Source organism: Pituophis catenifer, unplaced genomic scaffold (assembly GCF_029215685.1).
Source record: "Pituophis catenifer annectens isolate HBS135680 unplaced genomic scaffold, rPitCat1.0.hap2 SCAF_6, whole genome shotgun sequence".
Taxonomy (NCBI): domain Eukaryota; kingdom Metazoa; phylum Chordata; class Lepidosauria; order Squamata; family Colubridae; genus Pituophis; species Pituophis catenifer.
This window is the reverse complement of record NW_027256886.1, coordinates 3,946,684-3,974,196: the sequence shown is the minus strand read 5'-3', so window position 1 is coordinate 3,974,196 and position 27,513 is coordinate 3,946,684. Positions and strand designations below refer to the sequence as shown.

General features: G+C 40.3%; 1 protein-coding gene across 1 annotated transcript in view; it reads left to right on the top strand.

The window, feature by feature from the left end:
- Positions 1–2,671: 2,671 nt before the first annotated feature.
- LOC139318626 (cytochrome P450 2J6-like) overlaps positions 2,672–27,513 on the top strand; it is a 69,097-nt gene continuing 44,255 nt past the window's right edge. Inside the window, exons 1-4 of the mRNA XM_070946175.1 lie at positions 2,672–2,842; positions 11,983–12,159; positions 15,479–15,620; positions 17,702–17,889. Of these exons, the coding sequence (XP_070802276.1) occupies positions 2,672–2,842; positions 11,983–12,159; positions 15,479–15,620; positions 17,702–17,889 (678 nt within the window). The remainder of the gene's footprint in view (positions 2,843–11,982; positions 12,160–15,478; positions 15,621–17,701; positions 17,890–27,513) is intronic.

Here is a 27,513-nt window from a genome sequence, read left to right as displayed (position 1 = left end):
TTGCCATAACTGGTGATATTTTTAAGAGTTTTCCACATGTTTGCTGGTTCATTTGTTGAGAACTGATTCTTTAGTTTTTCAGAGTAGCTTCTTTTTGCTCTGATCTCTCTTGTTAATACATTTCTGGCCTGATTGTATAGCATTTTATCACCTTTTCTGTAGGCTTCCTCTTTGGAATGACATAGCTGCTTAAGTTTAGCTGTGAACCAAGGTTTGTTGTTGTTGTATATTCGCTGTATATTCGTCGGTACACATAGGTCTTCACAGAAGCTGACATATGTTACAGTCTCTGTAAGTTCATCTAAGTCTGCAGAGGTACTTTCAAAAACATTCCAATCAGTGCAGTTAAGGCAGGCCTGTAGCTTTAACTTTGCCTCCTCCATCCTGGTCCTCACTGATTTAATTGTTGGTTTTGTGGTTTTAAATCTTTGCCTGTAAGCAGGTACAAGGTGAATCATGCAATGATCAGGATGTCTCACAGCTGCTCATGATAAGGACCGATAAGCATCTTTTAGTGTTGTGTAGCAATGTCTAAAGTATTCTTGCCTCTAGTGGGACAATTGACATGCTGAAAGTATTTTGGTAGCTCTTTCCTTAAGTTTGCCTTGTTTAGATCTCCCAAAATAATGGCCAGTGAATCGGGGTATTTGGTTTCAGCCTCCATAATCTGGTCAGTTTGAGTTCATAATGCCTTGTTTACACAGGCTTGTGGGGGGACATAAACAGCAATTAGTAGAAATGAGGAGAACTCACATGGAGAATAAAATGGTTTACAGTTGATAAGTAAAGACTCTAAGTTTTCATCACAGAATTTATATATTATAGTTATATTCTGAGACCAGCTGTTGTTGATATATAAGCATAAGCCTCCTCCCTTCTTTTTACCGGATGATTCTGCAATTCTGTCTGCTCTCTGTATCCGAAACCCTGGAATTTGCATGCTGTTGTCATCAATATCATCATGTAACCAGATTTCAATAAAGCATAGGGCAGCTGCTCTGTGAAAATCAGAATTGTATCTGTTTAAAAGGAGTATTTCATCCATCTTGTTAGCAAGTGTACACAAATTTGTCAGGAAGATCGAAGGCAGACCATATAAGAAATTTGGTTAAATTTGCCAACATCAGGGCAATGAAGTCAAAGGCCTGGGCAATGAGGAAGACAGTACAGCAGCAGTACTCACAGTTTATACTTGATTCTTTATTCAGGGCCCCACAAACAGTTACCTAAGGAGCAAAATATCTTGATACCGCTTTTTTTTTTTTTAATTTGATTTATATGCCGCCCTTCTCCGGAGACTCAGGGCGGCTTACAATGCGTTAAGCAATAGCCTTCATAGCCTTTTGTATATTTATACAAAGTCAGCTTATTGCCCCCACAAACTGGGTCCTCATTTCACCTACCTTAGAAAGGATGGAAGGCTGAGTCAACCTTGAGCCTTGGAGAGATTCGAACCAGCAGTAAATTGCAGGCAGCTGTGTTAATAACAGGGTGCGTAACCACTGTACTATCAAGGCTCTTGGTCTCATTTCCATCTCTCTTCCTCTGACTTGGAATTTGGTTGGTATAAGAGCTGAAATCCTGGCTGGAGAATCTCAGACAGTGGCACACCACCTGATTTTCATGAACGTTCCAAATTATTTAGAAACAATTTAGAATTTTTATTTGTAAGCATGACCCCAGGATATTTAACTTTTCTCCACCTTAAAACGTGACTTCTTCATCAGAAGTTCAGTCTTGGCTATTTTCATTTTTAACCAGCATTTTTGTTTTTTGCCTATTTATTTTGAAACTGGTTAAACCTACAAAGTCATTTAGCTTCTTCATCAGATATTCCATATCACTTTTGACATCTTATAGAAAAATAACTAAATCATCAGCAAAAGCTCTCAGTTATAAGTTTCATTCTTAATTTTCATTCTTAATTATTTTTCTTTGTTGAAAACTTCCAGTACTAAAATAAACAACAGTGGAGTCAGAGGACATCTTTGTCTTATACTTTTTTGGATTTCACACAGCTCATTTAAATCACCATTACTCCCATTAACAATGTGTATTTGTTGACATGTATAAATTGAGTTCTCTTCAACAAATTTCTATCCAAATACTAGTTTTCATGTACTCTTGTCCAGGGGTGGGTTCTAACCGACTTTACTACTGGTTCTCTTTGTGCGTGTGCTTTGCGCGTGATCGCCTCTTGTCTAAAAGGAACATTTTAAGTGTGATACTTCAGAGATGTGTGATTGTCCCTGCTAAAACTTTAGCATGAATCATTTTCAGATGTGCTCATGGGTTAGGCAACTGATTGGTGACATCATGTTTTGATAGGTATTTCTAAACATCTATAGCTCTCAACCTACTGTATAATTTGATACTTGGTACACTAGGATTTTAAAATAATTCTGGCATGTTGTCAATGTTTGGGATAAAATGGATTGCACAGCCCTTGATTATTATTTTTTCATCTCTTCCTCTATTATTTGAATGGCACATGGTCAGAGGTAACCTCATTAACCCAATTAATGTGATAATAACTTGTTGACAAAAACACATCACTAATGAGACAGTGTCAAAAGACACGTAGCTTATTTGTTTCCCATCAATGGAATATATAAGACAAAAGTACACAACCTTCAGATCCACCAGTGGGCATCAAAGAAAAAGCAGGAAAATGATGGTGACAGGGATATTTTTGTTTGTTTTGCTGCTTGCTCTGCTGATACTCTTCTTCCTGAAAGAACTCTGGTCCCGAAGACATTTGCCTCCCGGTCCTTTCACTCTACCTCTCATTGGGACTTCCTTGGCAAGTGGGTTTTGGTTTCATGAAGATTACTTCCTAAAGGTATTTAATTCTAACCAGTAATACACAAGATCATTCTCACTTGTTTTCTTTATACCAACTTTATGGACAAACATTAATCTAGTAAAATATTCTCACACAATGAGGAATACATTTCTTCAAATGCTAGTGATGACACTTGATTAGTTATTTTCCTCATCATACCAGAATATTCAGGAAAAACTTGCTTATAGCTGTTTCATAGAGCACTATGTGAAATAATGGGGCTGAATTTTTAGAAGGCAGATTCTAGTTCAATCTTAAATATTTTCTCCTAAAGATGGCTGCTGAATGGTATGAATTTTTAAATTATTTTTGCTGCTGCCAATCTGCTGATTTTGCTGCCAAAGCTGGTTTTTGGCAGTCCTGCTCCTCAATTTAAATGAAAGCACTTAGAAATGACCCAAGACAGCTTTTGGACAGCCATAGATTCTCCTGGGAAGATTCCAGTTCCCTGTGGGAGTGGTCAGAAAAGCCACCACTCATCCATCTTCCTCTCAGCAGGTTAGTTTTCTTAAGCATTCCTGGGTTTTAACTTCACTTTTAGAATTGTTTGCTTCACTTTACTTTTTATCTTTAAAAATTGACTGTCTGGCTGCATGCTGATTTATTTTAACTTCCTGCTGGACTGTATCAGTTCTTTTTTTCTCTCTTTAACTTATGTGGTTGTTTTGAATAAGGTTTGTTTTTGTATAAGGAAACACAGTGTGTTCTTGGGTAGTGAAAGTGCTTTCATTTGATTTACAACTATATTGGACACTCACCACAGGGTTTTTGCATTTTATTAATTTTCACAATATTTGGAGCTTATTTTTTAAATTTTCCTTTTAATTTTGGATCAAAATATCCAGAAAAATATTTTCCCTGCTTCATTATCTATTTCTTTACTTTCCTTCTGCATTTTTTGTTTCCTGTGTTCTTTTATCTATTATTGCTAAGTTAAAGAATAACAATGTATTAGATTATAGTCAAGCAAATGTGGATATCTAAAAAAAAGTTTGCAAACATGGAATCCCTAGTTGAAAGCCCTTTTAGAAATTTAAAAAGTTTGATGAAATGATAATGGCTATGGAAAGTATTCAGATACATGTAGCCGTGGATAAATTAGATTCAGAAAAGGAATGTGATTTGAAAGCAGCAGATTCATTGGAAAGAAAAATGGACTGTACAGACTTAGAAAAACCAGAAAGTCCAGTTGCCTCTTGAAAAAGCACCTTTGGGTACAGACTTAGAAATAACTGAGTTGATTGCACACATCTCCCTGAATTCTTTACAACAGGAGAAACTTAACTGAGTGGAGAAGTGAAAAATTGGTTTTCCCTAGGAGGATTGAAGGTGATTGGGGAATGGATTTATCACACTTAACTGGAAAACAATTTGAGCTGGACTTATATGGGAAGATAGATCAATTTTGGAGATTAAATTTATTATATTTAATCATACAACAAGAGATTGTATTAAGAAACAAAGGATATTTAATCTCAGATGAATCATTGTTAACTCCTGGGATTATTTGGGATAGATAAGGTGCCATGATAAATTTTCTATGAGTTGATTACAATAACAGTTTGTTAACAGAGGGATTTAAAGCTTTAATCTTGCCTTTTTTATTTTTGTTGTTATCTATTTTTTCATTAATATAGCATCAAGATGACAGGTCAATAATTTGTAAATAAATTTGATTTAAAAATTTTGAGAGCCTGTTCACAATGAGTGGGAAACTACTATTTATGAATTAATCAGTATTCAACTAGGGGAGATAATATGTACATGTGTGTTAGTTTTTTCTTCTTTTTTCTAATGTACTTTTTAAAACAGCTTTTTGTTTTGCAGTTTTTCATTTTTTTCATATTTTTTGAATTTTGTATTTTAACTTTTCTTTTGAATAAAATAAAAATAGAACAACAAAAAAAGGAAGTTGATCAATTGTTTTAACAGCTTACCCAATTGTTTAGATGGAGGTTGTATTACTCCATCAATCCATTAGATGAAGAACAATAGTTCATGGCAGTTCATAATCTCTAGAATAGAGGTGTCAAACTCATTTTCATTGGGGGCTGCATCAGGGTTGTATTTGGCCTCGAGTGGTGGACTGGGTGTGGCTGGGATAGGCATGGTTAGCTCAACGTCATTCGTGTCTGGGCACCTGTGGTGGCCAAGTGCTAAGACAGGACTTTCCTCAGATCCTCCTGCATTCTCATTATAATCTTCCTTCCTTCCTTCCTTCCTTCCTTCCTTCCTTCCTTCCTTCCTTCCTTCCTTCCTTCCTTCCTTCCTTTTTTCTTTTCCCTTCCCTCTTCATTCTTTCTTCTTTCTTCCCCTCTTTCCTTATTTTTTACTTCCTTGCTCTCTTCCCATCTTTTTCTTTCCTCTTTCCCATTCACCTTTCCTGTCCCTTGTTGCATGCTCAAATGCAAAAGGGGAAACATTTCTCCTTTTGTTTTTAGTTTTAGAGAAAATGGAGCCCTCTGCCAGTGGAAACAAAGCTCATGGGGGGGGGACCTCTTGAGCTCCGTTTTTGCTAGCAGAGGCACTGTGGGCTGGTCCTTTGCTGTTTCCAGGTCTAAGCACCCCACGAGCCGGATCCAGCCCGCAGGCGTTGAGTTTGACATCCCTGCTGTAGAATGTACTATCAATGTAATTGCAGTTGGAAAGCTGAGGAGTTGATGGCTGAAAAAAGCAGAAGGCAAAGAGGTTGAGAAAGCCTCTGAAAACCATCCAAATGGTAGTGTTCAAAAGATGTGACTCATAGACAAGCTATGGCTCACCTATGTGGGGCTCAGTAGTTCGAATGCAGTACTTCAGGTTACTTCTGCTGACTGCTGGCTGCATTTCTGAAGTTCGATCCTGACCAGCTCAAGGTTGACTCAGCCTCCCATCCTTCCAAGGTGGGTAAAATGAGGACCCAAATTGTTGGGGGCAAATAGGCTGACTCTGTAAACCACTTAGAGAGGGCTGTAAAGCACCGTGAAGCAGTAGATAAGTCTGAGTGCTATTGCTATTTGTCAGTCGCAGAAGGACTGGGTAGTAAGAAGCAGAATGGGACAGTTTGCCTCAGTCATCTTGCCATGGCCAACTCGACACAGTCAATTTGTTGTGGACAACTCACCATGGCCAACTCACTATGGGACAACTCCCCATGGCTAACTCGCCACAGCATAATTCAACAATTCAATTTAATTATTTAACATAATTTAAAAATTCTAATTTTTGTCATCCACATTTTATTTTGTCCCTTCTTTGGCATCCTTTCTTTAATGATTCTATTGAACTATTTCTTCAATATTAGGGTAACTCTTTCCACGGCAAGTTGTCCTGTGGCAAATCGGCCATTGTGAGTTGTCTCGTGATGAGTTGGCTGCGGCAAGTTGGCCATGGTGAGTTGTCATAGATGCAGTAAGAAGATCATCTCTCATCCGAGCAATCGGGAGATGGTAGATTTCAAGTAGAAACATAGAGAAAGGAACATCTGAGGAAAATAAATGAAGCAAAAGAGCAAAAGTTCTGGGCAGGAATCTTAGAGAGAGAAAATAAGGTGAAAGGTCTTGGAATTGAGGATTCATTCTGGCACATTAACTATAAACAATCTGTTTTATTTGATTGTAACATTCTCAACTTTGATTCACTTGGCAGCCTGCAAAACAATATGGAAATATATACTCTTTGTGGCTTGGACCTCGCCTTCTAGTAGTGCTGTCTGGATTCAAAACTGTGAAAGAAGTAATGACCAGCTTCCCAGAAGAATTCTCTGATCGACCAGAGGGTGCATTCTTAACTACTGTAGGAAAAGGAAGGGGTAAGTGCAAGTAGTAAGAAATTGTACCTAACTAACCATCAGACTATTATAATTTTTGGTGGTATTATGCATAACATGGGGCAGGGGGAAGTAAGAGATAGTTAACAAAATGACTTAATGGCATGAGGTAAGCAAAAGTATATATAGCTATAATTCACTTTCTACCAAATTATTATACATCTCCATTGCATTCTATCTGGTTCATTACATTCCTATATTCTTAGACATTTACTTCTTTTTCACTAAACATCCACCTTTTTCTTCTGAGGTTCTCAACATCCCCATTCAACTAAAATTCTTCATTTTCCTTCCATTAATCCTTTCTTTTTGAGTAATATTTTTTCCTCTTTCTTCAAATTTGGCCACTTTCTTCAAATTTTGCAAATTTGATTTTAACCAATTCTCTCTATGTGATCAACCCCAGGGGTGAAATCCAGCAGATTCTGACAGCTTCTGGAGAACCAGTAACAAAAAATTTGAGTAGTTTGGAGAACTGGCAAATACCACCTCTGTCTGGTCCCAGAGTGGGGTGGGAATGAGGATTTTGCAGTATCTTTCCCCTGCCAGACCCACCAAGCCATGCCCACCCAGTCACAGCATGTCCACCAAGCCATGCCCACAGAAACGGTAGTAAAAAAAATTGGATTTCACAACTGGATCAAACCACCTAAAGCAGTGGTCCCCAACCTTTTTATCGCCGCGGCCCGCTGAGCGCGCGCAGGGGTGGGGGCACGGCCCAGGAGCTTTTGCGCACGGCCCATTGCGCACGGCCCAGGAGCCTTTGCGCTGCAGCGTTCATGTCCCCTGGCCGCTGCGCGGCCCGGTGCCAGGTACTCCACGGCCCGGCACCGGTCCGCGGACCGGGGGTTGGGGACCACTGACCTAAAGCATTCCTTTCATATTGATTACCTACATAGTCATGGAATTAGATTTAATTGGGATCTATTCTAAGCTAATAACATTTCTAAAATTGGAATAAAATCAGCAGCTTTAATGATCTTGCTTGAAATCAAAATAACAATTTAAATAACTACATTCAATACCAAAATAAATGACAACTAAAAAAAGAGAAGACAACAGTTTTTTTAAAAAGAAGTCAACAGGAGTTGATTCCGTTTTAGGCCCCATTAATATCGTCATAAATAACTTAGATGAAAGAATAGAAGGAGAACCCATTCAATTTGCAGATGACACTAAGCTTTCAAGAATAGCCAACATCCTAGAAGACAAGCTCAGGATCCAAAAAGATCTTGACAGACTGGAACAATGGGCTGTTATTACTCAATCAATCACCTCCATTGCAGAGGTGGGTTTCAGCAGGTTCTGACCTTCTAGAGAACCGGTAGTGGAAATTTTGAGTAGTTCAGAGAACCAGTGGTAAAAATTCTGACTGGCACCACCCCCATCTATTCTCTGCTTCCCAAGTCCCAGCTGATCAGGAGGAAATGGGGATTTTGCAGAATAGAATAGATGGGGATGGAGCCAGTCAGAGATGATATTTACTGGTTCTCTGCACTACTCAAAATTTCCGCTACCAGTTCTCCAGAACTGGTCAGAACCTGCTGAATACCACCTCTGGATCTCTTGCGTAAGCAGGGGTTTGGACTAGAAGACCTCCAAGATCACTTCCAGCTCTATTCTGATTGATTGATCTTAACATTTGCAATGTTTTCTCTGACACCCTGCATTCAAATATTTCATCCTGAAGATCATCCATACATGGTCTAATGCCCAGAAGATTGTTTTGAGTCCTTTTTAAATATGAGATTCTGGACATTTATCCTTTTCACAAGGACTATCAAAAATGTCATACATTTGTTTAGGCATTTTCTTAATTTGTTTATACATACTAAATGTCAGCCCACGGCTCTCCGTGCCGGGGCTGCCATTCGGGCGGGGATGGAGAGCCGCCAGCTGGAACGCGCCTGCTGAAATTCACACCCAAAGCCACACCTGCCGAACGCTGCTGACAGCCTGCAAGCCACACAGCTGAACCACGGAGTGGCCATACATACCACGGGTCTCCCCTCGTGCTGTAGGGAGGGTGGGCACAGCCCTGACAAGCCTGCCACAGCTAAAGAGCTCTCAGGAGGCCGTCATCGTAAACAGTTGATGCACAGTAGACCATATGGGTGGCAGACTAGGCACAGGGAGCCTGGCATGCCGAAAACATGGCATGCCAGATGGAAAACTCTGCAGCTGCAAGGACACTGGCAAAGTGGTGGCGTGTGAGGGGTGGTAATTATATGGGGCGGGGCCCAGGTGGTGGAACTGTGGGGGTGGGGTAAAGGGTATTTAAGGGGTGGAGGGTTAAACCACACTAGCACTGACTTTATTTTGTTTACTGTTTGTCACTCTGTGCCGGGTTTCCGGATTGCCAGATGAAAAGTACCCAAGTAACTTTCTTGTTTGCATTTCTTGTCTGCTAAACACCGGAACGTGACACTAAACCTATTGCTTCATTTATTCAATCATTTTGTACCCTTCCATCTTGCATCTATTTATTTTATTTATTTATTTTATTTTATTGAATTTCTATACCGCCCTTCTCCCGAAGGATTCAGGGCGGTGAACAGCCATGAAATAAAACACATACATATACAAAATTTAAAATCGAATAAAATGAATTAAATAAATTAGGCTGAATTGATACCCATAATTTAAAATACCCATATTTTAAAATACAGTAAAAATTTAAAATTTACACTTAAAAGGGAGAAGATTTAGGCGAGGCCAGCTTGATGAAATAAAAGAGTCTTCAGCTCGCGGCGAAAGGTGCGCAGATCCGGAATCCTCCGTATCTCTGGGGGGAGCTCATTCCAGATCATCGGTGCCCCCACAGAGAAGGCTCTCCCCCTAGGGGCCGACAGCCGACATTGTTTGGCCGACGGCACCTGGAGGAGCCCCTCTCTGTGGGAGCGTACTGGTCGGTCGGAGGCTATTGATGGTAGTAGGCGGTCCCGTAAGTAACCAGGTCCTAAGCCATGGAGCGCTTTAAAGGTGGTAACCAGAACCTTGAAGCGCACCCGGAAGACCACCGGGAGCCAGTGCAGCTCGGGCAGGAGAGGTGTTACATGGGAGCTCCACGCTGCTCCCATAACCACCCGCGCGGCCGCACTCTGCGCCAGTTGGAGCCTCCGGGTGCACCTCAAGGGGAGCCCCATGTAGAGAGCGTTACAATAGTCCAGACGAGAAGTGACAAGGGCATGAGTGACTGTGCGTAACGAGTCCCGATCTAGAAAGGGACGCAACTGGCGAATCAGGCGAACCTGATGATGTATCTTTGAAATATATTATTCTCTAACTCCTTAATTTGAAGTTTTTAAAAATAAAGTATTGATCATTTATTATCACACATGCTTAAAACGCACTATCATATGCTGGTTCACAATATAATAAGCTTAGTTAACTTTAAGTAAACTTTACTTATAACTGTTCCTTAATTTATTGATAGCTTATATAAAACAATTTAAAATGTTGTACTTAATCATTGGCATAACTTGATCATAAGCACTGATAATGTTACCTAGAATTTGGGTAGTGAAAAGCCTGCAAGAAAACACTCAAGGACCCTACATTTCAACACTGAGCTACAAATATTCTCCTTTATTGCTAATTTGATTAAACTTGTTGAATAAAAAAGCCATTTGCCTATTTTGCTGGTTAGTTTCAACCTTGTAGGAGAAAATTGCGGATGGATCCTGCCACCCTTGAGAAGATCCTGTCACATATGTTCTCTTTCATGAATGTTTACATCAACTGAGAAGCTTCTGATGTCCATCATATAAGATAGAAGCTGGGGTATTGCATCTGGGGTCACTATACCACATGCGTCTCCCGTTGTGACTCCCAAAACGAATAAATATTTTTTAAATCAAAAATAACATAGCCAGAATCTTACAAAGTGGCAACATGCCACAAGGTTTTGGTATTTCCACCTGAAATCCAGAAACGTATTTAGCACTTAAGTGGTTTTTTTTAACATGAATGTCATCAGGAATCATTTATCATTGTCTGCTGATGTCCTCAGGAATTATTAATTCCAATGGTCACATCTGGAAACAGCAGCGACACATTGGCATCAGTTCTCTACGGATGTTAGGCCTGGGCAAGAAAAGCATTGAGCATCAAATAGAAGATGGAGCTCAGACATTGGTGGAGATCTTTAGACAAACAAAAGGTATGTAATTTGGGGGTAATGGCTCAGGTCTCTGTCTGCAGGATTTTTTTCCATTCTGCGTATTTCAAAAAAGAACACATGTATTTGATTTGATGGATTTGATTTTTTAATTATTTTTTTTTGAAACAATTGGTAGAGTTCCCAATTATATTCCTTCATCCCCTTACAAGCTCTCTTCCTTAAACATTCATTATAAAATACCTTCATTTTCAGGACAGCCATTTGACCCATCACTTCCAGTAATAAATGCAGTTTCTAATGTCATATGTGCATTGAGTTTTGGACATCAGTTTGCTCCTGACGATGAAAACTTCCAAAAGTTAATTCAAGCCCTTGAAATTCTTGTGAAATTCTCTGGTAGCTTTTTTCATGGGGTGAGTCATGTTTTATATTAAAGCTCCCACAAAGCCTACCATATATTTATATCAATAATTTCATGTAAACATGAATAGTATCCATGAAGGACGTCTTGGAAATCATCTATTGTATTGTACTATTATTTCCAGTAGGTGTGTCTGTCCTTAAATCAGTCTTGACTCAAGGTGAAAACCTGGACAAGTCTTTGCAGTTTTCTTGTCCAGGTTTTGGAAGTGGTTTTTCATTGCCTACTTCCTAGGGCTGAGAGAGCAGGACCTGTCCACCATCACCCAGTTGACTTAGTGCTTGAGTTGGGAGTAGTACTCACAATATCTCAGTTTCTAGATTGGTACATTAACCACTGTACCAAAGTGGTTCTGCCCATGAAGAAATCCATCATTTCAGTTTCACCAGTAGATGGCTGTCCACCCCATGTTTAAACTGCTCTCGAAAAGATGGTTATCACTTCCTGGGTCAGTCCGTCATTAAACAGTTCTTACATATTTTTCCTAAGATGATACCAATATCTGCTTCCTTATCATTTAAACCCATTGCTTCCATCCAGACTTCTAGAACTTCTTTGAATGTAGCCACCAAAAAAGCCAACAGAGTCTTAGGCCGTATTAATAGAGGGATAGAATTAAGATCATGTGAAGAGTTAGTACTGCTTAATAATACCTTGCCATGTTTTAATGTGCTAGTAATGTTTTTCTTTGTTTATTAAGTGTTGTCTATTACTGTGAGCTGCTTAGAGTTTTCTTTAGTTGTAGTTGGGGAATAAATAAACTTTTCCTTTCCCATTTCTATTAGCTGTTTGCTTTGTTTCGACAATTAATGAACTACCTCCCAGGCCCTCACAAGGAGGCGTTGGCTTCTGTAGAGGTGATCACTTCCTTTGCAAAGCAGGAAATAGAGAAACACAAGGAATCTAGCGCTCTGCATGAGCCACAAGATTTCATTGATCACTATCTTCTTCAGATTGACAAGGTATGGTTTAATACATAAAGGAGAAATTATTATGTTCCTTGCTATAAGCAAACAGGAGGGGCTACTGAAATTGTCTTCACTGGATTTTTCCCCCTTTTGCATTCAATTTCTATTCTGAATTTAGCCGATTCAGGTTACTTCAGGTTAATTCAGGTTACTTCTAAATAAGAGTTATATTGTACTTCTGCAATCTTTTTTTATTATTAAGGTTTTATTTTATTATATAAAATACAAAGAAAAGAAGAAAAAAATAAGAAAATAGGGGAGGGAAATGGAGTGGGGAAAAGGGGGTGTGAGATACAGGGGGAAAGAGAAAAAGAAAGAAAAATCTTGGGTTAAACCTTTCTTTCAGCTGCACATAACAAGAAGAAAATTCCATCCTAATTCCAGTTAACTCTTTAAGTTTAAGTCATTCCTTCTAGCTTTTCTTCATGGAGTAAATTTTTTTTCTTCTCTGGAAGTTTTATCAAAGATTTATAGGCCTTTCTTTTTATCACGAGATCCTCAACCTTGTTAATGTCCTTAAAGAAAAAGCCCCAAATTTATCTTCTTTCTCGACACTCTTATTTCAGTTGTGTTGAGAGGTTTATAACCATAGTAGTGAAAGTTAATATCAGGTTCTTCCAAAACTGTGATAAACTCCTCTGCATTTTCAGCTACTTGTGAAGTTGCCTCGGCAATTTGGTAACATTCTCCACATGTTTGCATCTCTGAACAAATTTGAGAGGATTTTTTTTTATCACCAGAGAACAGCTAGTCAACAAATTGGCACATTCTATTTAGAGACCTTTCAAACATATCTCTTATACTTTGCTCCACCATCTTGGCTTCCTCTTTTAATCAGAATCAGAAGATTTTAGGCACCCACAGCTAAGAAGATGAAGCTACCAGTTACTGCAATAGTAAACTAAAATCACAGCTTCCAGCCTTCATCTTTCTCCATCAGCTTTTTTTCTTTCACCACACTTCCTTAATTTGGCTTGCCTTATCAGCCTTCTTTGTTCTTTGAGACAAAAAGAAATCCCTACAATGGCATAAGTCTTCAAAAAGGTACAGCGGGCTGTACTTAGAAAGAGCTTCTTTTTAAGTTGACTTTAAAAAGATTAAAAGTCGTTGAAGGTGATTAAGAAGAGAAAGACATAACTTACTGTCTGTTTGAAAGGTGAATTTCAAAACAACTGCTTCCTCAACCTCAAACAGATTGCAGCCCCTCCAGAGGTGGGTTCTACTTACCTTTACTACCAGTTTGCAATGGGAACGCGCGCAGATCGACAATTATGACATCATGGCAGGTGGGCAGAACTTCCTGCTGGTTTTACTACCAGTTCTATAGAACCGGACTGAACCGGGGGCAACCCACCACTGAGTCCCTCCCCTCCCAGCTTTTGACATGCAGATAGCTTTGGGGTTCAACTCCAGAAGCTGTTTGCCGGTTTACAGCTGTATTGGAGGGTTCAGAGGGTAAGTTCTTCGACACAACCTGGCCGGGAGGGTCATAGAAACTGATGGGATGCCAGTTAAAAAGCAGAAGAGCTACACCCCAAGGAAAAAATCCTTCAGAGATCTCTCCCTGGGCCATGTGCTCTGTTAGCCATCTTCCCAGAAGTCCGTACTTTTGCAATCTTAAACTCTCATTAAACAAGGGAGATTCTTTGTGGAGTAAGCTAGAATTATTATCATTTGTCATCCTCTCGTGTTTGCCTATCACTTCTTTCCCCTTTTTATAAAGTAATTCCATTAAGAGGGAGAAGAATTAACAGGGATTCTTGATTGATTTATACTGAAATGATTATTTTCCCTGAAATGTTCAGCAAAGGACAGATACTTTTACAGTCTTAACCATCTGTAAAATGTAAAACAGTTTGAAACAAGGAAAAAAGGTCTTCCTCTCCAATGTTTTCAGAAAAAGGTTCTTGATTTGAAGTTATCGTGAGTCACTTTATTTACAATTTCATTCCATCAGTCTTGAGTGGATCATTGGTCTGGTTAACAGATTCAAGCTATACAGTCCTCTTAATACTGGCCTTCATTCCTAAACCATTAAGGCAGGTTTTCCACCTTTGAATGAATGGTTCAAAGGTTCCACTCTCTACATGATATCATCAGCATATAATAGCATCCATGGGTGTTGTAATTGAAGGTTTCTGGTTACAGTGTACGTACTAAGTATAAAGAGCAATGGTGAGAATTGGACCATTTGTGGTTGAGAAAGAAACAGGCCATGTGATAGTTGTTTAAAAGCTTTTTTTAGCTCAGTGACTGCCATATTTGTGATGGGTTGCTTATCAAGATGAAAGCTGATGCAATAGGAATGAAGCAACACGGTTCCTGCTGCTTTAAGAAGCTGGTAAGAAGCTGCCTATATAAGGGAAGCCATTAGACAGTGTTTTCTCTTCTACTCATGTTCTCTCTCATGGTGTAACTCATTGCTCTCCTTGTGTCAGTAGCTGTATGATAAGGTATTTACCATGTATATGTCTATATATTTAGCTGTAGATAAAACCACTGTTAATTATCTAAAGGCTCTGTGTGCTGTGTTTTGCTCCTGGGTTTATCTTATAATACTAGTCATGCTGCCTAAATTCTGACAATCTTCTATCACTAGACAAATGGCCTGTATTGTATCAGTTGTCCCCCAATTCTTCACAAAGTTGCACTGGTTTGCTGCAAGGTTAATGTTGTCTCACAAGAATCTAGCACAGGTAGCCTTCAACCTGCAACCACAGCTGAGCCCAAAATTTCTGTTGCTAAGCAAAGCAGCTATTAAGTGAATTTTGCCCCATTTCTTGCCAGACCTGTTAAGCGAATCAGTGCATTTGTTAAGTGAATTATGTGTTCATTAAGCAAATCTGGCTTTCCCCATTGACTCTGCTTGTCAGAGGCCAGCTGGGAAGGTTACGAATGGTGATTGCATGACCCCAGGGTTAGGGTTAAGGTTAGGGTCAGGGATGCTGCAATGGTATGAAAACCTGTTGTAAGTCACTTTTTTCCAGTGCCATTAAAACTTTGAATGATCACCAAATGAATGATAGTAAGTTGAGAATTATCCACATTCTAAACATTGCATAAATTGTCATGGTATTGCATAATAGCCACAAAATCTGATAATTAGAGCAGTCACATGCATCACTTTGGGCATAACTAAAATCGTGTCTTAATGTGAATCTACCAGCAACAATATTATTCTCCTGCATTGATATTCCTACATAACCACCAGGAATGTATTTATTCTCTAAATTTGAGATACAAAGATAAAAAATTACTACAGAAAACCTGGATAGAATTTGTTGTAATTTTTATTTTCCATTTTAAACTTCAGAGCAAGAATGACTCAGAATCGACCTACAATGAAGAGAACCTGGCTCTGTGTATTTTTGATTTTTTTCTTGCTGGAACAGAGACAACCATGATTACTCTGATGTGGGCACTTCTCCTCTTGACCAATCATCCCAACATCCAAGGTGAGACAGGCATGGAACAAGAGTCACTCTCAGGTTTTAAAATACACCAAAATTATTTGAAATCAATTCTTCATAATAATTTCCAATGTAGATTCTTGATTCTATAAGCAGAATTATGAATTTAGCAGGATTAAAGGAAATCTAAGAATGTCGACAGAGAAAGCCTGCCGTATGCTAAATAAATGAACATAGAGCCTTCTTCCTTCTTTCAATAAAATATTTAGCTAAAAACTGGAAATCAGTGCAAATCAGGTCAGATTTAACACTTTCAATGCAGAAGTCTACCAAGCTTGGGGTAGAAGAGGCAGAGCCAGCCAACAGGTGGTTCCAGAGGGGCTGAGGCCTAGGACCATTGTCTGAAGCACTGAGGGACATAACCAGGATGAGTGTAATGGACCCTCCTGCAGACCACTTTCCTGATGTGAATTTAGAGGAGGAAGAGAAGGAGGAGCCGGGTCTTGACATTTCGGGGAAAGAGAGCATGGCGGCAACGGAGAGAGATGGATCAGGGAGCGGAGAGTTCCAGCCTGATGGGGCAACCACAGCCAGGACTATTGGATGAGTGGCAGGCTGAGACAGAGCCGAGGGAGCCACAGTTGTGACAGGTGAGCCTGGATGACCCAGGCCGGGATCACGAGTATCTGCTGGCAGTCAAAGGAGGTTAAGGAGGTGGAGTCCGCACTTCATCCTGATCAAAGGATATGCATGGCCGACAGGCACAATGCTGGTTGGCCAGGTTATTCACGATGAGGCAATCTCACCCATTGTGAGGGACTGTACTGGCATTGCCTATTGAATCCCATCCAAAGTAATGGGTGTTGCTGGAACAATGTGTCCGGTTTCTTACCTCCTGCTCTTTATGACTTAAACATAAGTCAGAAGTTTATTTGTCAAGCATATATATGAAAACAGGTAAAAGTATAAGCATAATTTGAATACATGAAAAGAGTAAGTAAAAAAGGAATATTAGCACTTATGCACGCCCTTACAGACCTCTTAGGAATGGGGTGAGGTCAACAGTAGACAGTTTAAGGTTAAAGTTATGGGGGTTTGGGGAAGAAACTACAGAGTCAGGTAGTGCATTCCAGGCATTGACCACTCTGTTACTGAAGTCATATTTTCTGCAATCGAATGCGGAACGATTTACCTTCAGTTTGTATCTATTATTTGCTCGTGTATTGTTGTGGTTGAAGCTGAAGTAGTCATTCACAGGAAGGACATTGTGGCAAATAATTTTATGTACTATGCTTAGGTCAGACTGAAGTCGGCGTAGTTCTAAGTTGTCTCAGCCCAAAATTTGGAGTCTGGTGGCATAAGGTATTTTATTGCGGTTAGAGAAATGGAGGACTCTTCTTGTAAAATATCTCTGGACTCTCTTGATTGTATTTATGTCGATATGCAGTGCGGGTTGATTTGCAATCCTGTGTATGGGACTGGCTTTGGACTTTGTTTGGCATTTCTTGGCCTGAATCTTATTGAGATTTTGTCTCATGCTAAGCTTGGTATTCAACGTTTGATTTAATCACTGAAACCCTTTGGGGTTTTGAATAATAACTTTTGAACTTTCCATTGTGAGCATGTGTGCATGAGGGGGGCAGCACAATGAGGGACTGGTAGGAGGTAGTGAGCCTACAGTGAGTCTAACCCAGTGGTCAAGGTAGAGAATCTGTGCTAAGAGTGAAAGGCTGATGAAGATGTATTGAAGAGCCAGCTTCGAATCAGAGCTGCAGCCCAGAAGAATGCGAATTTGGGGGAAGTAGAAGCAAGAACTGGCCCAGAGAGTCAACAGGGACCTTGGCAGTGAAGTACCAGATCAGAGATCAGAGACTAGTGGGAAGCGTGCAATGCCCAGAGATCAGAGATAGATTTGGAGTCCTTGGTCAGGTGATCTGGTGCAAGTAGCAGCATAAAGGTCCATGAGCTGGCAACAGGCATTGGAGGTCCAACTGGGACTGCAACTTTGGAATTCCAATTGACATGGAGCCTAGAAGCTGGCAATAACTTGAAGGAGAAGGCCAGAACATTGGTGGCAACAGGCTTGAATGAACAAAATAAAGCTTCATTTCCATTATTTTTTCTAGAGAAAGTCCAGAAGGAGATTAAAGATGTGTTTGACATCTCTCGGTCAATTTCCTATCAGGATCGGAAGAAGCTGCCCTACACCAATGCTGTTATTCATGAAGTACAGCGTCTAAAATATGTCTTGCTAGCTGGGGCTCCCAGGCAAAGTACAAAGGATGTGAAGATCAGGGGTTACCACATTCCAAAGGTGAGGAACATGTTCAGGCTGTATTGCAGTAGTCCAGCATGGAGGGAAAATCAGAATATGACATAAACTCTCTGTTTGTAAACTGCCAATGTAGTCATGCAAAATTGAATAACCAAGAATAGCAAACTTGTGGGGATGGATTATGAGTTTGAATTCAAACACCGCTCAGATTTTAAAGCTAGAACCATTAATATTTTCTATTTATTCTAGGAAGATGATAAGTGATTAATGGCTGAAATTAAGGTAAAAATTGTAGTCATATCCAGTGTTGAGATTCAGCAGATTCAGATTCTTGGTTCCCAGAGAAAGGAATGCTAATTCTCCACTGACTCCTTGAAATCCCCCCTCCTGTTTTCCCAGACACTAAATGTGGCAGCCAGAAGCTCCAAAAAAAAAAAAAGATAGCTTCCAGGGCTGACAGTTAAATTACTTAAATCGCATCACTGGTCATATCTGGATATGTTTTTTGTCCATTTCTTGGAGCAATGTGATATGATAAATAGGCACCCACCTCTCTGTTTAAATGGAAGGGATGGAAGAAAGGAAGCTAAACATTGAGCAGCTATTGCTCTCTGAAACTGCTCTGGAAATGCACAAAGGTGTGTCCATAAAGGCAAGCTAAAACCAAATGCTTCATCCATATTGTTGGTACTTTTTTTACCTGTTGCAATTATGAAACTGTTCTGTTTAATCATCTCTTTGTTTGCAGGAGACCATTATTTGGCCAGACCTGCGCTCTGTTCTTCTTGATCCTGAACAATGGGAGACACCTGAAGAATTCAACCCAAATCATTTTTTAGATAAAGATGGGAAGTTCATTGAACGGGAAGAGTTTCTGCCCTTCGGAATAGGTACATCTATGAGCCCAAAGCATCTTATTACTCATAGATTCTCACCATCCCCACCCCTGAGATGTTCTGAGGTCATCATGGCCTGAACAGGAAAGCAAGGAATCCTTATTCCTTCTAGTTTCAAAACTAAGAGAGTCTGAAATTCCCTTAGGCTATAAACAAAAAACCAGCCTCTGGGGTCCAATAGTAGTTGGACAGATCCATGGTAGTCACAGCAAAGCTGACATTCTGGACAGTGGTGGGTTCCTCCCAGTTCGGTCCGGTTCGGCCGAGCCGGTAGCGGTGACGATATGACGTCACCGAACCGGTTCTCCCCCCCCTCCCACCCACCCACGTTATTCTTACCTTTTATTTGGTCCCACCCCCAATCTATTGCTGCCTCCTGAGTCCCAGCTGATGACTAGAGGGAAAAAAACTGTTTAAACTCTTGCCGGGGGGCTTCAAAGGGCCGCCCTACAGCTGATCAGTGTTAAAAGCAAACAAATGAGTCGGGTCGTAAGTCGAGGACTTGGTCGTAAGTGCGAGAACCTTCCAGAAATGACTCTGACCAGCTAGCCACATCCACCTAGTCACATGACCTCCAAGCCACACCCAAAAAATAAGCCACGCCCACAGAACCGGTAGTAAAAAAATTTAGAACCCACCCCGATTCTGGATTATTTCTCCCCAATTCCTAGGCAGCACTAGGAATTGAATCTGCTAGAAGATACCAGAATTCAACATGAAAATCTATTTCATCTGTTACAGATCTTTTTAGATTCCCTTGCTAATGGGATATATTCTAGGAAAGTGATTATTATTCCCTTTATGAATGCTTTGTCTCATCTATAGGTCAACGCATATGTGTGGGAGAGCTGCTGGCAAGAATTGAGATCTTCATTTTTCTGACCAACCTGTTGAAGGCCTTTAGCTTCCGGTTGCCTGAAGGAGTGAAAAAACTCAATGAAGCACCTGTTGTAAAAGTGGCAATGCCACCACACCCTTACAAACTATGTGCTATTCCCACAAAGGATTAAACTTAAAACCCCCCAAAAAGCATACAATTATTAAAGAGTAGCTATTATGATAAATGTTCCCTCTATACATCTATTCACTTAATATAGTGCTTTGCTTCTATTTAGTCTGTACCAAAACTTGTTCAATATATCGCAAAACATATCTAACAAGGTCAACCAAAGACTAGGAAACTGTGTATGAAAAATGTGCTTTTCAATTGTTTACCCTTTGTTACTTTTGGGTGTCCAAAAAGTGTATTAACTTTCCATTTAGTCTTAGTATCTATTTTCATTTTTACTAGATTTCTCTTGTGGACTTCCCATTCTCCAGCCAGAGCAAACTTCAGAGATAATCCAAAATGATACCATGCTTGAAGCGATGAAATGCTGCTGACAGAATTAACAGAAGAAGAAAGGGGCTTCTATCTATCCACCCACATTCCAGGGCAGAAGATCTACAAGAGCAGCCAATGCATTTTTTATCCCATACTTAGGCCTGAATGTAGACTGGATCCAAATGTCTCATCTAGAGCCCTTTCTAGTTATAGTATAATCACTTTCTATAGGAGACATTTTTCCCAATATTGCTCCACTTGTATTTTCTGGCAATTCCTCTTCCAGAATTATTTGATTATTCAAAATCTTCTTCTGAATCAATGCAAAGAAAGCGGTCCCTTGGGGTTAATCCTGCCTAGTCTCTATCCCTGTATTCTGGAGTAGATTCCCAACAGAAGGCTTCTGGGACCTTTCCCCAAGTGCTTCCTGAAAACCAGTTGCATCTGAATGATTTGATCTAAATAGATTTAAATAGATCTAAATAGCTATCTTCTATAAAAAGTCCATAAATCTAAAAAATATTCAAGTTACACAAGAATTCGCTCTTTCTAAGACCATCATCTGCGAGCTGTCCTTAAATACCATATTTTGCTTCTTACTTCTTACTTCTTCTTAGCCCTTGATTATAACCTTGACCATGCAAACAAGCTAACTTCACTATTAACATGGGCAGCCTCCTGCCCACACCCTCTTATCTTTCTTATCTATCTCTCAATCTACCTCTTATTAATTGGATCATAAATGAATGTACAACTGAACCCATACATGCAACCCTGTATAATGCTGTCACTAATCTAGGACTGGATCAACTAGTAAGTAACAACTCAACAACTGCCTTGATCTTATCTTCTGCAACAGTTTAAACTCAATGTATGGTCTACAAATAAAAGAACCCTTTTCCAACAGTGATCACAGCATGATTGATTTTTGTCTCAATATACGTCCTTACAAAGATAATTATAACAACGGGTTCCCCAATTATAACTTTAAAAAAGCCAACTATGATCTCATAGATGCTGATCTCTTATCTCTTGACTGGCAAATTCTGTTCACTGACTGTAATACTACCGAAGACCATCATCTCGGAGACTGATTTAACTATGTTTTTTCCCCTTTCTGTCTAAGAGTGCGATCATCCAGGGAAAAAAATCCTGCCTTTCCCCTGAATAGATTTTAAAATTTCAGCTCAAGAATAGTTTCTGTTGCCATTTCAACAGACGTACCCTGAGTGAAGGCTGAAAGAAACAACCATAGCAGCAATAAACCAGCTTTGCAGTATCATTTCCATATGCAGAATATTTTTTTTATTCATTTATCAAATTGATACATGGCCTATTTCATCTAAGTCAGTGGTTCCCAAGCTTTTTTTGACCATGCCCACCTAAGCATCTCTAAAATCCTGATGCTCCCCCCCCCCGACATATAATTCTTACTATTCAAAAAGTGAACTCCTACTCACGCGGAGGAAGCTTAAAAGGCCATTAACTAAAATAAATAAATAATTAAATAAAATAAAAGAATGAAAGACAGTAGAAGTACTTAGGAACTTAAAAAATAATAGTATGAAGGCATATGAAAAAACAGCAAAAAAGATTGAAAACATGTAATAGAGAACTAAAATGCATAAATATAAAATAATTTTAATGAAAGCTTTTTCTGTAATACTTTGATCATATTAATTACTATACATATTAAAATAAAGGTACCTAACAAATTCAAAATACAATTTGAGCTCACCTCAAGATCATATTTACAACACAAACTTCCGGTTTGGCATTGCAGCGATGCAGTCGGGGAAATACTGGGCTCTGATGAGCCCTGCGAAAACCCCGACTGACGAACCGCCGTCGATGAGTCTTCGGACTGAACCCATCTTGCAGGGACAGGGGAAGAAGAGAGGTGCCTCGGATGGTCGAGAGGAACAGGCAAATTCCTCGGAGGCCAGAAGGAACCCTTTGAGTCGGTGGCGGGGGGCGGCAGCCATGGCGGCTGTCATGAAGCTGCGACAAACTGGGAAAAAAATTGTGCAGGAGGAAAGAAGAAAGAACGGGGTACTTCGAAGCCAGGTGAGTGACACCAACCCTGGCGGGAAACAACACTTGAGTATGGACTTTTACCAATAAGATCCCCAGCTTTAAATAGCGGCTGTAGATTTGTGGGGCATGAAGATCTGGCAAAGTAATTAGAGGAGACAAAGACCCATTAAGGAATCTGCCTTGGTACAGGCTGACTTGGTAGAATTGATTATTAATATACCAGAAAATTGGATTTTTCTTTAAATTGGAATTGATTTGATCCTTGGAAAAAGAAAATAGCAAAAAATGATAACTATGGATTTAACACCTTTAAAAGCTAAAAGAAGAGAGACAAATGCTGTGACTAAGTGAAAGTGTGGATTGTAGAGACTCGCCTTCTGCTTGAAAAAGAAATATTCTGACTTGCTACTTGTTTTGGATTATTTTGAAAATACTTATGGACTTTTGGATTTTGGAGATTCCTATTCTGTCTATGGGTGATTTGATAAAGAAAGAAGAAATATAATGGAACTATTAAAATTGAAACTAACTGGCGCAGGAATAAAAGATGTGGTGTAGGAACAAAAGAAGGGAAGCTGATGGATTTTATATGGAACAGATGTTACAAAAGAATTAAAATGACTTATAGAGTTTCAAACATGGAAACACAGATTTTGAAGTGGAATGTTTATGGACAGATAGGGAAATGAAGAAATAAAATAGATAAAATTAAAATGTAATGTTTAAATGTTCAAATGTTTAAATGACTTTTATTTATTTATTTATTTATTAATCAAATTTCTATACCGCCCTACTCCCGAAGGACTCAGGGCAGTAAACAGCCAAGATAAAATACAGACAATACAAATATTAAAAATCCCTTAAAATTATTAAATATTTCGGCCGAAACACAGATTAAAACACCCAATTTATAAAATCACGAATTCAAAAATTTAAAATTTAAGAATTTAAAAGAGGGGAGTTAGGCCAGGCCAGCTTGCTGAAATAGAAAAGTTTTGAGAGCACGGCGAAACGTGCGCAGGTCCGGGATCTTCCGTATCTCTGGGGGGAGCTCGTTCCAGATGGTAGGTGCCCCCACAGAGAAGGCTCTCCCCCTGGGGGCCGCCAGTCGACACTGTTTGGCCGACGGCACCCTGAGGAGCCCCTCTCTATGGGAGCGTACTGGTCGGTGAGAGGCTATTGGTAGCAGAAGGCGGTCTCGTAGATACCCCGGTCCGATGCCATGGAGCGCTCTAAAGGTGGTAACCAAAACCTTGAAGCGCACCCGGAAGACCACCGGGAGCCAGTGCAGCTCGCGCAGGAGGGGGGTCACATGGGAGCGCCACGTCGCTCCCATAACCACCCGCGCGGCCGCATTCTGGACCAGCTGGAGCCTCCGGGTGCTCCTCAGGGGGAGCCCCATGTAGAGAGCATTGCAGTAGTCCAAGCGGGAAGTAACAAGAGCATGAGTGACCATATTTAACGAGTCCCGATCCAGAAAGGGACGCAACTGGCGAATCAGGCGGACCTGATAAAAAGTCCCCCTGGCCACGGCCGTCATATGCTCTTCTAAAGACAGCCGTGAGTCCAGGAGGACACCCAAGTTGCGAGCCCTCTCCGTGGGGGGCAATGACTCGCCCCCAATAGTCAGTGATGGCGCCAACTGACTATATCGGGATGTCAGAAACCACAGCCACTCGGTCTTGGATGGGTTGAGCCTGAGCCTGTTCCTCCCCATCCAGATCCGCACGGCCTCCAGGCACCGGGACATCACTTCAAGGGCATCATTGGGGTGGTCCGGGGTGGAGATGTACAGCTGAGTATCGTCAGCGTACTGGTGGTACTTCACCCCGAAACCACGGATGATCTCACCCAGCGGCTTCACATAAATGTTGAACAGAAGGGGCGAGAGGACCGACCCTTGTGGCACCCCACATACAAGGGGCCTCGGGGTCGACCTCTGCCCCCCTGTCAACACAGACTGTGACTGGTCAGAGAGAAAGGAGGAGAACCACCGTAGGACGGTGCCCCCCACCCCTAACTCCTCTAGCCGGTGCAGCATGATACCATGGTCGATGGTATCAAAAGCCGCTGAGAGGTCTAATAGGACCAGGACAGAGGAACAACCCCTGTCCCGAGCCCTCCAGAGATCATCAACCAACGCGACCAATGCCGTTTCCGTGCTGTACCCAGGCCTGAAGCCCGACTGGAACGGATCCAGATACGACGATTCATCCAGGTACTGGGGGAGCTGTCGCGCTACCACACTCTCAACAACCTTCGCAATGAAGCAAAGGTTGGAGACTGGACGATAATTTGCCAACACTGCCGGGTCCAGGGAAGGTTTCTTGAGGAGAGGCCTCACCACCGCCTCTTTCAAGGCGGCAGGGAAGACACCCTCACTCAAGGAAGCATTTATAATCTCCTGGAGCCAGCCTCGTGTAACCTCCCGAGAGGCCAGCACCAACCAGGAGGGACACGGGTCCAGTAAACATGTGGCTGCGCTCAGTCTGCCCAGTATCCTGTCCACGTCTTCGGGCGTCACAGAATCAAAATATATTAAATATAAACAGGAGGTGCTTATAGAATAATAAAGATAGAGAATAAAAGAAGGTAATTAAAATAGAAAATTGATGTAAAGATGGTTAAAATTGAGATCTTTATAAAAATACAAGAGTATATACTAATAAGAGATAAACCTAAGAAAATTTATTAGATTATGCGAGAATAAGAGAATATGCCTGATATAATATGTTTTAATTTTAAATTGTAAACAAAGTTGAGAATGGTAAATATGATTATATTTGAATGATTAATGTATTATTGGATGATAAAACAAGATATACAATTGTGATTGAACTTAATGTATGCTGGAAATGATTAATATTAAGAAATATGTTGGGAGTCACCCTGGAAGAGTATGTTAGGAAATAGTTAAATAATAGATTAAATATATTGAAAAGAAAACAGTTAAAATAAGATATGCTTCATATCAGCCAAACAAGAGGTGGAGAGGTGGAGGAGAATATGCTGGAAATCAGCCAAAACAAAATATGCTGGAAATCAGCCAAACAATAGTCGGAGGTATGGGGGAGAATATGCTGGAAATCAGACAAAAAATAGGTGGAGATACAGAGGAGATTATGCTGGATATCAGCTAAAATAAAATATGCTGGAAGTCAGCCAAACAAATAGTTGGAGATATAGAGGACAATATGTCTAGAGATTAAGGAATATGGATAAAATTTTGATTTATAAGTTGAAATAAAAATAGAGTTGTACATATTTGGGAACTAAGATTTGTGGTGATAAAATGGTAAGGTAAACATTTAGATCAAGATGTTAGAATATTTTTTAAAATTTGTGTTTTTGATTTTAATGTTAAAAGATGTAAGGGAGGGAATTAAGCTAGATAGAATTTTGATTTATAATTGGGTATAAAAAATGAGTAGAGTTTATTTGGAAATTAAGATTTTGGTGATATAATAGACTGGTTTAGATTATGATGATGATGATGATGATAATGATGATGTTAGAATTTGTGTTAAAAACGTTTGTTTTGATTTTTAATTTTAAAAGATGTAACGGGGAAATTGGGAATAGAGCTTGTTAAAGGAATGTAAGCGATTGTACTTATCTATGACCAGATCAAGACTTCGTTCTTAAAAGATATATTTTATGTTTATGTTTGGAAAAAATAAAAAAATATTTTTCAAAAAAAAAGAGATATCATACTTACAACATAATCCTATGCATGTCTACTCAGAAGTAAGTACCATTGTCTTCAATGGGGCTTGCTCCGGGAAAAATGTTGTAGAATTGCAGCTTTAGTCTACTTAAGTTAGTGAGATCCGTGTGCTTGATGCCTGCTGCAGAAAGATTTTATATTAGGTTCCAATTTAGTCAGCTTCTTGTGAAACTTCTACTGACAATTTTTTTTCTCCGCTTGCACTACTCATTTTATGCATAGGGTTTGTGACTAGAAGAAATAAATGTGAGAAAAACTTATGAAATGATGAAAATTATTAAAAGAAATAACTATTAAAAGAAGGTACAGAAAGAGGGAAATTAAAAACAACATTCTTAGCTTAATTTATGAATAATAAGATTGTCATGAACGAAAGCGGGGTTGTAACCTACGATTATAAAATTTACAACCATAATTCAACCCTGAAATTTGGTCATAAATCATTGCTGTCATATGTTGAGTTACTATGTGATTGGACTTCATTTTCAACTTTCACAACAATGGTTGTTAAGTGAGCCACCATTAAGTGTACAACGTGCATAATTCCTGGAGGGATATGACATCATCTAGCTCCAGTCTATAACACAATCCTTTCAATAGTTCCAAGAAGGCTCCACACCTATTGTCATCATCAGGTAATCCAGAGGACACAGATCAACCGTCAGATGGCATTAATGACTCACTAAAAGAATGCAAATGACCAGCTGTCTGCAAGGAGTATAAATCCTTCCATTCTCCACTAACCTGTCAGACCAGAAGAAGCTTCTTGGATGAGAAGTGAAACATCTTCAAAGAAAAACCAGAAAGTCTAGCTGCCTCTTGAAAAAACACCTTTGGGGCAATTGATGGAAACTAATTAGTGATAGATTAGAATTAAGGAGAAATATCGTGATAGTTAGAACAATTGACCAGTGGAATGACTTGCCTCCAAAAGTTGTGGGTGCTTCATCATTGGAGGTTTTAAAAAACAAATTTGGATAGCCATTTGTCTGAAATAATATAGGCCCATAATGGCGAACCTATGGCACCTATTGCCCTAGTTCAGCTCTGGCCCGCACATTTTCTGGCCTTCCGAGCCCACCGGAAGTCGGGAAACAGGCTGTTTCCGGCCTCCAGAGGGCCTCCAGGGTGTGTGGAAGGGCCGTTTTTCACTCTCTCCAGGCTCCAGAGCCTTTCTAGGAGCCTGGGGAGTGCAAAAACAGTCTTCCCCACCCCCTAGAGGCCCTCCGGAGGCCAGAAATGGATCAGAAGTTGGCAAACGGGCCATTTTCAGCCTCTGGAGGGCCTTGGGGGGAGGGTGGCTGTTTTTGCACCCCCCCAGGCTCCAAGAAAGGCTCTGGAACCGGGGGGGGTGCATGAAAAATGGGCCTACTGGACCCAATGTGCTTTCACATGCCAAAAGCAAGGGGAGCATGGCGGGGGTGTCACGCGCCTGCACAGGGGGCAGGGCACATTGAATTATGGGCATGGGCACACGTGTGCGTGATTTCCCCCACGCTCCCACTTTTGGTACGCAATGACAAAAAGGTTCGCCATCACTGGTATAGGCTCTCTTGCTTGAGCAGGGGATTGGACTAAAAGACCTCCAAGATGCAGTATTCCAAGTGTGGTCTTACCAAGGCATTATAGAGAGGTAGTATCACTTCTCATAATCTTGATTCTATCCCTCTGTTAATACA